General features: G+C 46.6%; 1 protein-coding gene across 4 annotated transcripts in view; it reads left to right on the forward strand.

The window, feature by feature from the left end:
- CTCF (CCCTC-binding factor) overlaps nucleotides 1-10,453 on the forward strand; it is a 46,548-nt gene extending 36,095 nt beyond the window's left edge. For 2 of the 4 annotated variants that reach the window (XM_026495008.4, XM_026495009.4), the window contains 5 exons: nucleotides 2,165-2,325; nucleotides 2,831-3,013; nucleotides 3,617-3,752; nucleotides 7,614-7,775; nucleotides 8,957-10,453. In XM_026495008.4, coding sequence (XP_026350793.1) covers nucleotides 2,165-2,325; nucleotides 2,831-3,013; nucleotides 3,617-3,752; nucleotides 7,614-7,775; nucleotides 8,957-9,141 — 827 coding nt within the window. In that variant the 3' untranslated portion in view covers nucleotides 9,142-10,453. The remainder of the gene's footprint in view (nucleotides 1-2,164; nucleotides 2,326-2,830; nucleotides 3,014-3,616; nucleotides 3,753-7,613; nucleotides 7,776-8,956) is intronic. The other 2 variants (XM_026495011.4, XM_048223625.2) reach the window with 1 other exon arrangement.
- Nucleotides 10,454-13,407: the final 2,954 nt, after the last annotated feature.

Here is a 13,407-nt window from a genome sequence, read left to right on the forward strand (position 1 = left end):
GAATAACTACTTTACACAGTTGTTGTTATACGTATTTAATAAGAACACATGAAAGAAAGTCTTTCACTGTTAGGTCTCTGTCACAGGACCAGGAGAAGTTGAAGCCTTTTAAAAATTATTTGAAAATAATGTATGCATGTATGGAAAGGCTTTCATGTAATGAACACGGGTAGAGAGTAAAAAGGAAAAGCCTTCCCTCATTTCTGTTCCCCAGAATTAAATTAATTAAATTCTTCTTTAAGTCTGGTGTAATATGACTTTGAGGGAAGCAGATTGGTAGCACCTTAAATTCATGATCCCGAATGCAGCCGAGCTTTCATTGTTTCTGGGCAGTCCAGCTGTTTGTCCTTGTCAGGTATGCTCCCATTTTCCTCAGTGAGTTCAATCATTCATTCCACGAATGTTTAGGCACCTACTATGTGGGAGGCACATGAAACAATTCAGAGTTGGGTGAATCATTTGCGCTTAAACCTCTGATCTTTCCTCCCCTTTTTCCTCCGGCTCCTTGGTCTCAATAAGTGACCTCTTTCCCTACTTCATAAGAAAAGTAAAGGCAACAGATTGAAACTCCCAAATTTCAATTATCAAACCTACAAACCTATCTGCATTCATCTTCTCTTTGCCCATTTGCTACGAGAGAGATGACATCACTCTTCTTATTTGTGGCCTGTCCCTTTGTCTTTGTCTTGATCCTACTCTTGTCTTCTCTGTAGCTTTTTATATCGTCGTATGCTGCTTCCTTACCCTTTGTTTCCTAGGTCTTTCCCCTCAACCCTAAACATGCATACATTTCTCCTATCTTAAAAAAGAAAAAGTCTTCCCTGTCTAGGTTTGACTTTTTTTTAGTCTCTAATTTTTCCTGTTAAAACATAATTTGGAAACTTGAAAAAATTTTTGTACATGGAAACTTCCATTCCTAGTTTTTCATTTATTTTTTGTGTTAAGAACACTTAAAATAAGATCTAACTTCTTAGCAAGTTTTTAATATGTAATACAGTATTATAAACTATGGGAGTTGGGGCGCCTAACTTGCTCAGTCCATAGAACGTGCGATGCTTGATCTCGGGGTTGTGAGTTTGAGCCCCACATTGGGTGTAGAGATTATTTCAAAATAAATAAACTATGGGAATTACGCTGCACAGTAGGTCTCTAGGACTTACTCATCTTTGGCTCGTTTATTTATTTATTTGTTTTTATGTTACTTGGGTGTTTGACTCCTCTCTCCTTCCCTGCCAACCCTCATAAAGAGTTCTTTCCCTCAGTCTTCCTTCCTCAGTTTTTGATTGCCCTCCCAGCTTAGCTTACACCCCATTCTGTGAAGCGACTCTTCCTAATAAGATCACTAAACACCACAGTGCTTAATGTGGGGAGCATTCCACTTACCATCTTTCTTGACCTCTTAGGAGTGTTCTTCATAGTGGACCGTGCCATCCTCCTTAAAGCACTTTCTTCCCTTGGTTTCCGTGGCACTATAGCCTGTTGGCTTCCTTCTCTGACTCTTCTTTCTCAGCCTTCTCTTGTTTTAACCCTTTTTCCTCCCATTGGCATTACCTGTTAGCTTTCTTAAAATGTGATCGGGGTACTCTTCTTTTTGCCTCAGAGTTTTCTTGAACCCCATGGTCTTATTCAAATCCCAGCAGCTCCAGTTGCTGCTCTCAGTCTTCCCTTTGAGCCACGCTTACCTAGCCTTTGCCGTCCCTCGTTTCATGTCATTGGCATTTCAAATTTAACATATTCAAAACTGAAGTTCTAAAACCCCCTGCTCCCTTTCCCCAAAAACAAAGGGCTTTAGCCCTTTTCCACTGTTCCTTGTCTCAGCAGATGGCCCCAGCCGCCTACTCAGTTTTCAGAGCTAGAAACCTGGAGGTCGTCTCTGCCACCCACCTTCTTTCTTGTTCTGTATTCAGTGAATAAATCCTGGTGATGCTACTTTCTGGGTCTCTCATCAGCTCTCCCCACTGCTTCCAAGCCGCTGTCCCCTCTCACCTGTCCTGTTGCCATATCTTAACCAGTCTCCTCACTTCGCTGTTTGCCTTTTAATTTACTTTCAGGACAGCAGCCAGAGTAATCATTTTAAGAAGCAGAGAAGAACGTATTATTAACTTACTGAAATGCTTGCTTGTTGTTTTTGCAAGTTAGACTGGGCTTTGTGTTCTGCTTTCAGGTGTCCACTTGCGAAAGCAGCATTCCTACATTGAGCAAGGCAAGAAATGTCGATACTGCGATGCTGTGTTTCATGAGCGCTATGCCCTCATCCAGCATCAGAAGTCGCACAAGAACGAGAAGCGCTTTAAGTGTGACCAGTGTGATTACGCTTGCAGACAGGTAGAGACCTTCATAGTTGGAAAGCAGTTGGTTCCCCATCAGTGTCAGGTTTTATTAGAGGGTTTTTAGATTCCTTATATGGTAACTGTTTGTAAGGATCGTATTTTCAAACTGATTGATGAGGAATATCACCAAAGGTCTCGCTCCTTGATTTTGTCACCTCAGTCTCCAGCTGATGTTTTATTCAGTCACAGCGAACCTCCCCCTCAGGCAGACTACTGGCTGCTTTCTCAGAACTGGGGGAATTAAGTCCAGGACCTGAGAGAAGGGAAGAATACGGTCCTGGGGCTGAGCGGTGATGAGAACAAGCAGCCCAGCGAGAGGGAGCATATCCGTACTGGGATTTAAAGAAGCGGTTTTGCACCCCAGTGAAGACTCTGGACAAGCAGTTTTGAACCTAGACCCCTCATAGAGAAATGCCGTCGACCATGTGCGTGCAGATGGCGGCTGGGGTAGCAGCCCTGCGACAGGCTCTGAGGCCTCTTCCCCACCTGCTGTCTTTCAGGAGAGGCACATGATCATGCACAAGCGCACCCACACCGGGGAGAAGCCTTACGCCTGCAGCCACTGCGACAAGACCTTCCGCCAGAAACAGCTCCTCGACATGCACTTCAAACGCTACCATGACCCCAACTTTGTCCCTGCAGCCTTTGTCTGTTCTAAGTGTGGGAAAACCTTTACACGCCGGGTAAGAGTCGGAACTTTACTTCCCTTATCACGGTTCTTAATATCATGTTCTTGATCTTCCACTGCAAAGCTGGGCCGTTTTTTCCACTGAGGTTATAAGCACAGAGATGCCTTATCATTTGGAAAGGGCCACTCATCCCCACCTCAGGGTTTTCTGTACACGTGTCAGCCCTCGTGCTGAAGGAGGGGACTTAGTATCTGAATAGGTCTTTCTTGGATCTTCCCCTGGGGCCATGTGAGTCGGGTCTGCACAGGACAGGGAGCTGGTCTGATTCTCCTGTATTCCTCTTGTCTGCAGGCTGCTGAGAGGACCCCGCCCCTCCTCTCCTGAGGGCCTCTCTTCTCTCCATCTCTGTATCTCTCTCCCTCTCCTCCCCCCTCTCCTTCCCTCCCTTCCTTCTCTCTCCCTCTTTCCCCTTCCAGATGGAGACCATTTCCCTTGAATGAGGAGAGCATGTTCAGGATGTGCTTGTTAGCACATACTAGAACATTCAGACTCAATATGAATACCCGATTTTTTATTTTTTCAAACTAAAGAGAACTCCTAATTTCTGATTATCAGTTTTTTTAGTAACATGAACGAAGATTTTGTTTCTTCTGTTAGAATACCATGGCAAGACATGCTGACAATTGTGCTGGTCCAGATGGCGTAGAAGGGGAGAACGGAGGGGAAACAAAGAAGAGTAAACGTGGCAGAAAAAGAAAGATGCGTTCCAAAAAAGAAGACTCCTCCGACAGTGGTCAGTAACTTAACTTCTTGATTTAGTTACACGTGGTAGATTTTGGTGCCCAGTTGCCAGTACATTGATTTATGGATGTACTGGGATAGAGAGGCCAATCAGTCTTACTTCCTTTATAGCCTCTAGTCTCCCTAATGTGTGTTATGTATTTACAGCAGCAGCTAGTTTGTTTCTGGGGCAAGTTTTTTTGTTTTTTGGGTTTTGGGTTTTTTTCCTCCTGGTATTCCATTGCTTGATAAAACCTTAAATACTTTACATGGTCAGTTAAAGCCAAAACAAAATTAGTATCTCAACTCAGTTTCCTCAGATTAGTGATATTCTAAGGCCAGCAGAGTTTCTTTTCTGTGTTCATAACTTTTACATTTAGGAAGCTGGTCTAGATTTGAGCAATGACTCTAATGGACATGAAGAAGGTTCTTAAGCATCTTGACCAACTTCTGGTTTGACCGCCTGTGTCAGCCTAGCCTTGAGAGGTGTTGATCAAATCCGTGAAGGTCAGCCTTTCTCTTCCTACCTTAATCTCCATTTTATAGTGTAACACTTTGCCTGTTTTCCTACTATTGATACTTTTGGGGGTGTTTTTGACTTCTAGTCACGAAATCCAGGCAGAAGGTATGCTTTGAGGTGCTAGACCCATGAAGAGGGAGAACAAGAGCGTCGGTCACGGAGAATCACATTTGATTGTACACACTCATTTTGTGGTATTAGGCTTTGTAATGTGGGTGCTTGGGCTACTGGCCAGGTAGTTGAGAAGGCACATCTGTGACTAAAGATTTAAGCTTTTTATGGTAAAAGATGTATGTAGAGGGATTTTGTTTTGGGGAATACGCTTCCCCAGCAGCACCATCAGACTGGAGAAATTAGAGATGGTGCCTTATGTGTTTCTAAGGCTCCTTTTGTCATGCATTGCTTGTTAGTGATAATGGGGAGGGGTCAAAATTTTTGAAGATTGAAAATATTTGAAAACTTCATTATCTCCATTGATTTTATCTAAAACCTGCTCATGAAAGCAATAGGTTTTTTTATATTTAGATCTGTAACAAGGTCCCTTTTAGTGTTTGTGTATTTTGTTTATTTTAATAAAACCTTTTCTGGTTAGAAGTTTTACTTTTCCTGGGATAGTATTCATCCAGTAAGCATAAGAGTAATTTATTTTTTGCTGCCTTTTCTAGAAAATCTAATTTAAGCATTCTCTTCATCACTGGGTTTTTAGTAAACATGCCTCCTTCAAAACGTCGGTTTACTTAACTTTTTAAAAGCACACTGTTCTCTGCTGGGGCGCCTGGGTGGCTCAGTTGGTTGTGCATCTCTGTTTGGCTCAGGTTATGATGCCGGAGTCCTGGGGTGGAGCCCTGCGTCAGGCTCCCTGCTCAGTGGGGAGTCTGCTTCTCCCTCTCCTTCTGCCCCTCCTCCCTGCTTGCATGTGCAGGCTCGCTCTCTCTCTCAAATAAATAAGTAACCTTAAAAAAACACACACACACCATTCTCTATTGAGAATCTTTGTGGGATCCCTTTGGCTGAGAAATTAATGAGTGGGGCGCCTGGTGACTCAGTCAGTTGAGCGTCCAACTCTTGGTTTCAGCTCCGGTTGTGACCTCGGTCTGGAGATCAAGCTCTGCGTCAGGCTCCATGCTCAGTGGGGAGTCTGCTTGGGATTCTCTCCCTCTGTCCCTCACCCCACTCGCATGTGCTCTCTTGCTCGCTCGCTCTTGCTCTAAAATAAATCTTTAAAAAAAAAAATTACAGGCCCCAAGTGCCCCAGGGATCCACAGGTACCCTTGACCTGGAGGATCTGTGTAGGTGCTTCTAGTTGCAGAGCCTCCTGCTGCCACAGATGTTGGCCCCTAGCCTTCTTGCTTATGGTACCACCTTGTTCACTTCTGTGGTTCATCTCCCAGTGAGATCGGTTTCACTCCCTGATTATGCATCGCAGAGCATCTTTCAGCAGAAGACTTTACTGATGGTTGCTGCTAGATGCTGCAATTCCTTCTTTTGTCTTCTGCATTGCTGGCTTGTAGAGCACAGTGTGGTTCTGGGCCTTGTACCTAGTGTCTTTTTGTGCCCCCAGGAAGTCTGGGCTTTCCATCCCACTGCTCACCAAGGCCACACAGTCACGTTTGTCCTCTCCCAGAAGTTCTGCCCGTTGCCCATTTGCAGAGATTGACCAGCAGAATCCACTGCTCTTCTCAAGGCTTTTTGCCAAAATTTCTCCAAGCCAATAAGCCTTTGACCCTATTAACCTTCTTTGTGTGCTCTTTTCCCCCAATTCTCACTGAATTTGTTTGGTTTTCTAGGCATTGGGCCAACTTAGGCAATAGGGGGCTTGAATAAGTTCAGCAGGGAAGCATCACATCTCGTTCTTGACGCACTGCCACATACCAGTGTGTTCCCCACATTTTCACTTAGGGTTTGACAGATCAGGCATTTTGTCCTAAAGATGAGGCATTTACTCCTAGATTTCTAAATGTAAATGTCTGGTGCTAGAGAAAGACGGCATAACCTGTACTTCTCAGAGGCAGGCAGGGGGAGGGTACTCTGTGTGCCGGGGGCGGGGGGGAGGTTAGCAGGGGCTCAGGAGTCGCGCCAGGGGCAGGCAGCAGAACCGCCCCAGGCCAAGGCCAGAGGTTGAGTTCTGCCTTCTGTTGTTTAGCCTGCCTTACAAATCACTTAGCTTCTCACTTCTTTATAAAATGAGGGTAGCACCTCTTATTAAATGAAGTAGTGAAGCCGAAATGGAATAACGGAGAATGTTAAAACTGTGACACTTGGTACAAACAAGAACTATGTCTGTAGTGGAGGCTGAGTTTCAGAGCATGGTTACATGAATTACGGCTCAGTCCTTTTGATCCTCAAATCACTAGTAAGTAGGTTGGGGTGCTTTAGAGATTATATACGGAAACTGAGGTTCACTGTAGTCATTGTCCCAGGTCACACACCTAGTAAGGGAGTCAAAGCTCCTTGTCAGTATTCTTTAGAGACAGTAGTCCTCTCTCCTTTATGTGATGATGGCATCAGGGAGAGAATTAGGGAGTTAAGAATGACCCATTGAATCTGGCATAGCTGAGAATTAAGTTAAAAAAAACTTTGCCTTAAAAAACCACCAACGGGTGCCTGGGTGGCTCAGTAGTTTGAGTGGCCACCTCTTGATTTCCTCTCTGGTCACAATCTCAGGGTCGTGGGATTAGGCCCCAAGTCAGACTCCATGCTCAGCATAGAGTCTGCTTGAGGATTCTGTCTCCCTCTCCCTCTGCTCTGTCACCACCCAGCCCCATGTCTCTCTCTAAAAATAAATATTTTTTAAAAAATATCAATCATAGTCCTAGAAGAACTCTTGCTGCTTATCCTAGTAATAGGGTCTCACAACGCAGTGGGAATTCCGCACGCGCGCACATATGCGCACACACATCTTCTGCCAACTCAGAGACGAGCAGGAGCACACATTGAGGGTCCGTCTCAGGCTAACCTCTGCTTTATCCTTGCATGACAGATAGAATATGTGTTTTCAACTTAAGCACTGTGGTATTGTTATATATGTTGCATATGATGGAATTGCCTCTTAAGAATTTGAAACTCAATATTCTGATGTCTAAAGCTAAAGGAAAAATGTAATATCCAGTCCACGTAAAGTAGGAATAGTAGCCTTCAAGTTGATTTGTGTATTAATTCTAGCACAATACTAGTTTACTTTGTCAATGTTGATAGCAAAAATTCAAGCAAAAGCATTTTTAAATGGACTTTTATTGATGAAAATAAATATGTAACTAGACTTAACAGAATATGTGATTTTGTGTGTGTGCCCTGTTTTTCTTCCGCCATGCTTCTCCCTGCCCCCCAACCTGTTACTCCTGATTTCATGAGAAGAAAATGCTGAGCCAGACCTGGATGACAATGAGGATGAGGAGGAACCTGCTGTGGAAATTGAACCCGAGCCAGAGCCTCAGCCTGTGACCCCAGCCCCACCACCTGCCAAGAAGCGGAGAGGACGCCCTCCTGGCAGAACCAACCAGCCCAAACAGACCCAGCGTAAGTTACTTGTCTCCACTTAGTAGGCTGGAGGCTGGCATCCGCTCCCAGCACGTGGAGGAGCCAGACGGGACCTTGTTTCGGGGGATGATGGGAACTAAGCCATGAGAACAAGTTAAGGTCACACCAGGAACAAACTGTCAGGAAGCGATTACTTAGTTTTTACTGGGAAACACATGAGGAAGACCCTAGAAGCCTGTTACGCTTCAGTGAGAAGTCCAGAGTAGAAGGGTACTCACGTTCTACAAGGTGGGTACTTTTAATGTGGGAGGGTTCCGCGAAACAAAATCCCAGTCAGCTGGCAGAACTGATATGGTAATTAATGTAAAAGAGCCAAATTTTAAAGGATAAAGGGTAAAGCAATTTCTGTGCTGAGATTGTTCCTCCTAAGGAATCCAGGCCTGTGGATTCAAGTGTTGGCCTTCTGATTTAGGAGTGGACGCAGAAGAGGTGTTCGCCCTCTCCCTCATGCCACAAATGGCAGTGGGCAGCAGTCCTGTCTTGGACACGGCCCTTGTGACAGCAGGCTCTGGGGACTCGAGTCTCTTTCTGTTCTCTGTGGCTGTGGATGTCCTGAAAGCTGGCAGGCAGAGTTTTTTCTTTAACAAATGCAAGATTTAGTCTTTTTTATTTTAATGTACTGCCGGAGCCCCACGTGTAGATGTCGGCCGTGGGGGGGGGGGGGGGGGAGGGCGTTGACTGTAGACCCTGGGAGACATTTAGCCTACACACACTTGAATGAAAACACTGGTGGAGGGCCCTGGGTGTGGGAGGCTTCAGGATCAGAAATGGATGTTCTTGCTATAGGTGGCTCACCTCCAGCGTGGCCCTGCATGACACGCAGCGTGACGTTTCTCAGTCATGTGCTGTCTGCGTCTTTGGCCCGTCTCATACTAGTGCAAAGCTCAACTTTAGGACATAAAGGAAAACTAAGGCTTTTACTATGGCATTTGGGAAGCATATGAACATGAATGTCAGCATTTTGTTCTTTGATAGAGTGTTGGGGCTTCACGAATGGCCGTATTTTAGCTCAGTAAGTCTGTTTTTTATGACTTTCTCTGTGTCCTTGCTGAGGCTTTCCTGCATTGCTGACGTCCATGTAGTGTTGAGTCTGACAGGACCTTTGTGATCCTCAGGGGCTTTAATGGAGCATTTGTTTTGTTCATGCTCTTTCTTGCCAGCAACAGCCATCATCCAGGTGGAAGACCAGAATACAGGTGCAATTGAGAACATTATAGTTGAAGTCAAAAAAGAGCCAGACGCGGAGCCCGTGGAGGGAGAGGAAGAGGAGGCCCAACCAGCTGCCACAGACGCCCCCAACGGAGACCTCACGCCCGAGATGATCCTCAGCATGATGGACCGGTGATGGCGGGGCCTTGCTCGTCGCCAGGACTGCTCTGGGCTGTGTTTAAACGGCCCGCATCTTAATTTTTCTCCCTTCTTTCTTTTTTTGGCTTTGGGAAAAGCATCATTTTACACCATTTTACCAAACATACTGAGAACTAAAACTTCAAGGATGATGTTAGAAAAATGTGATTTTACTAGAACTTGCTGTCTGATGTTAGCAAATCATGGAATGTTCTGAGTCTCTGAGGGTTTACTGTGAAGTGCTGAGGACAGTGTTGATGCCTAACTGGTTTTCTTAGATGGAAACAGAGACATTGAACCCTCTCTCTTGCAATGGTAAACCACTCCAGAATGGCCACCGGGTTTCCCAGAGTTCTAGGTCTTCTTCCCAGGAGAGTTTTTAATTGTAAATGCAGACTTGGGAAGGACTTACACTTTTAAACTGGTTTTTGCTTCTGCTTCTCCCTGACTCCCTTTGCTCGGAGCCAGCTGCACACCAGTAGTACGGCATGCTGCGGTCGGTGTCTGTCCTGAAGGCTTTGCCTCTTTCTTGGCAAAGTTTCTGTATGGTCAAGCTTGTAAATAACTTTTTTTACATTTTAATCTTTTCCATTAATTAAGAGGTTGAAAAGAAGTGCAGTGTAAGAAAACCCAGCATTTTAATTACTTGCAAATTAAGTTACCACAGACTGTCGTGTGTGAATGTGGACAAGGAATTGGATCCCAATCATGTAGCAGAATGGCACCGAGACTGCTGCCCGCTAGCGACGGACGCCCGCACGGAAGATCGCGATTTCCAGCCCGTGGAGCCAGCATTTGAACCTTGCACAATTAACTTTCAGTTATGATTTCCCATCTACATTTTCTTTGCTCTGTTTGTAGCTGAATTTTGTGTTTTATAACTCCTCTGTTCAAGCAGAAGGGTGATTATGAGTGGGTCACAGCAGCCCTTAAAAGCTGGGCCAGAAAATTTCACTAGGTCAGTAATTTAAACTTCGGATCTGCAAAACAAAATAATAATAATGTGAAACAAAACCAACTAAAAAGTGATTCTTGCACATGAACTGTCACACGTTTGAAATGTGTTTTTTAGAGAGCCTCAGTCTTGCTGATTTCAAACACTTTTTTCTTCTGTGTATTGCTTTTAAAAGAGCCATCAGTTAGCTATCAGACTCTAGGTTGATGCATTTTGTACTTAGCTGTACTGTGTGATATTTTTCATTATTTTAGGACGCCAACATGAGACCTGTAATAAAATATGTAATGGGGTTGAAAGCTGGGGAGGAGGATCTACTGCTGTACAGCTAATAAATCATAACGGATTAACAAGTGCTCCAGACACTCCGTCACGTGTAATCTCTGCCTCCCGGGGGCCCGCAGGCCCTCGAGCATGGCCTCAGGTGGTGCAGGCCTGGTGGCCATTCAGAGGCAAACTCGAGTCCCAGGACGGCCACTTCCTCTCCAGCACTTCCAAGATGATCTTGGCAAATGGCGGGACTAGTGAGTGAATCCTGCCACAAGTTTTAACTCCCCAAAGGTGTGTGTGAGTAGCAGGGTATGGACGGACAGCTGCCAGCCTCCGTGATCCACCTGAGGAGTGGGTCCCTGTGGTAGAGGGGTGACCACAGAGGTTAGAAAAGAAGGGGGCTCCTGGGAAGTTCTATCCTTTGGATCTCAGCTCAGTGAGGGCTGAGTACCTTGAGTTCTGCCAAGTGCAGGACAACAGAAGCTGGGCCCAGTTTGCCCTAGAGAAGGTCATTTGGGAGGGGGAGACAGGAGGAGTCAGTCACCAGGCTGCGGGGAGAGATCCTGGGTGGCATCGCTTGTTAGCGCTGCAGGGGGGCCGTGGAAAGGGAGTTGGACTAGGAAGTTGATGCATTAGTGAAACGTCATCTTGCTGCTGCTGGCCATTTCTGGGCAGATAGCTTTGGCAAACCCATTTTAGGTAAAGGCTTCAACCACTAATTCTAGGGCTTTTTAACCAGAATTCCGAATTAGTGGCTTTCAGTGAGAAGTAACAAAAGATGAGGTGTATGTGACCTTCGGCTGCTTGTACTGTCCACGTAGTCATGTCTCCCAGGAAAACAGGTATCTGAGGCCCCAAAACTCACAACCTGGCAGTCAGCTCCTTGGACCCAATGTTAGTGGCCTGAGGCTGTCAAGAATGTGGGGTCTTTGTCTCAGGCATGGGCCAGCCCCTACAGGGGCCAGAGTACCCCCACCATGGTGTTTCAGTGGCCATATAATTTTCTAAATTTTTTTGTGTTTATACTAGAAGATCTCTGCAGAACAGTGAGATCTTTATCTTAAGCATAGCCTTTTCTCTCTCATTGTGTACATGTAAGTTGTTTGAAAGTTTAAAAGATCAGTTCTGGATGGAGAGGGGGCAAGAAAAGTCACATTCTAATGGAGTAGAAACTTAGAAGGGATCCCGCATTGCATAGCCCATGATGCACCCTGTGTGACTCCATTATATATTAAAACATAGATTTTATACATATAAACATTAAAGTACAGAAGCCACTCCTCACTCCACACCGGAGAACTTGGGATGGGTAGTTCCCTGACCCGTCTGCTCTTCCCCATTGTTAAGCCATAGTAGGTAGTGGAGTAAAATATTCCCTTTCCACACCTGGGCTGGCACCACCCTGTCCCCTGCTGCCCAGCAAACCCCCGAGCCCTTCCCTTGCCTGCGGTCTGCATCCAGTCTTCTACAACCATCTGAAGGAGCAGCCTGGCCCCTCCTCCTGTGCTGCTTCGGCAGGCGGAGCTTACGCCTCAGGATGAGCTTTGAGCATTTCCTGCGCGCCGACGGAGTGTCACGCCATCTAGAGCACAGCCGAGCTGAAGGCCTCTCCCCCTCGCACTGAGTCACTCAGCATGTTAGGAGTGGAGTCCCATGTGTTCACTTGGTCTCTGAGAGAGCTGTGGTAGTTCGGTCACTGCCGCCCTGCCCACCAGCAGTTTCGGAGGTACGGGGCTTTAGCCTGGTCACCCTGCCCTGCTTTCCGTGGCGATTCTGGTTTGCTCTCAGCAGCCTGTGCCCACCCGCACAGCTCTCATCAGGGGCAGATGCCAGCAGTGTGTTGCTCGCCTCGAGAGTCCGCTCTGGCACTCCTCCCCTCTTGTCGTTCTCATCCTAATCATTCTCAACAGAAAAGCCCTGGCGAGGTGGGTTTTCTCTCGGTGCGCTGAGCCCCGGGATCGCCGAGGCACACGTGGCGGCTGTGAGTATTCCCAGAGTGCCGGGCACTGCTGTGAGCACTTCAGCAGCATTTCAGATGCTCACAGCAGTACTTTGACGGACGTTAATGGCTCCCGCTTACGAAGTGGGAACTGGAAGCCCAAAAACATAAGTCACTTCTGGAGTGTGGAACACCTGGTAAGAGGCGGACTCAGGACGCACATTCAGGCAGTCGGCCTTTAGAACCAGCGCTCTCCACCGACCGCTTCGCAAGCTGTGAGCACGACAGACCTATTGAGTTCTCACCCTAAAAGCAGCTTGTAGATTCTCTGTGGCCTTAAAAGGAGTCCAAAATCTTAACCCAAACTCTTCTTTCAAACTGGGAGACATCAGAGAAGGACTGTCTCGTGCCTTCGTTTGAGTCCTCCCATCAGGCCTAGTCAGTCCTCAGCTTTCACACCACTGGCCTTTTGCTTGAGGGGAGGCTTTGCTCAAGCTGCTACTGCTCGGTTTCTACCGCCACTTTGTCTCCGTCTTTGCTGGAGATGAGAAATTTTGTTGTTAGGGGTGGGAATGATCACCTGACTGGAGGATGTTCCCACTTCTCTCCACGCCCTGAGATGGGGAGGGGTAGCTAGATGGGAAGCAAGCCAAGGGACCCTGCTCACCATCTCTCGTCTACTCTCAAGGTTATTTCACCTTTACCTGCCTAAGCTGTGGCCAGGGCAGAGGGCTGTTCCTAATAAGTGGAGTTTAATTGGATTGTAGTGGTAGAAAAAAATAATTCTTCTCCTGTGAACCCTCCAGATTCTGAGGCCCTGGTCTTTAATAGGGCAGCATGCTTCTGGTTAGCAACCCCACCCCATGACCTACTGACACCCCCCCCCCCCCCCAGCCAGCAGAGGTTAGGTCCTGTGGAAGGGAGAGGATGCAGACACACGGAGGACCACCATGTACCCGGCCTTTGCTCACCCCTCCCTGAAGCCCTTGGGGTTTAGGCCTTAGCCCAGGGCTGCCCCCTGAGGGTACTTCCCACCTTCCAGCCTTCATCCAGCCTGCACCTGATGAATGCTGGCTGAGGAAGCGAGTTGCAGAGATGGG

This window comes from Ursus arctos, unplaced genomic scaffold, assembly GCF_023065955.2.
Source record: "Ursus arctos isolate Adak ecotype North America unplaced genomic scaffold, UrsArc2.0 scaffold_19, whole genome shotgun sequence".
In the NCBI taxonomy this organism is placed as follows: domain Eukaryota; kingdom Metazoa; phylum Chordata; class Mammalia; order Carnivora; family Ursidae; genus Ursus; species Ursus arctos.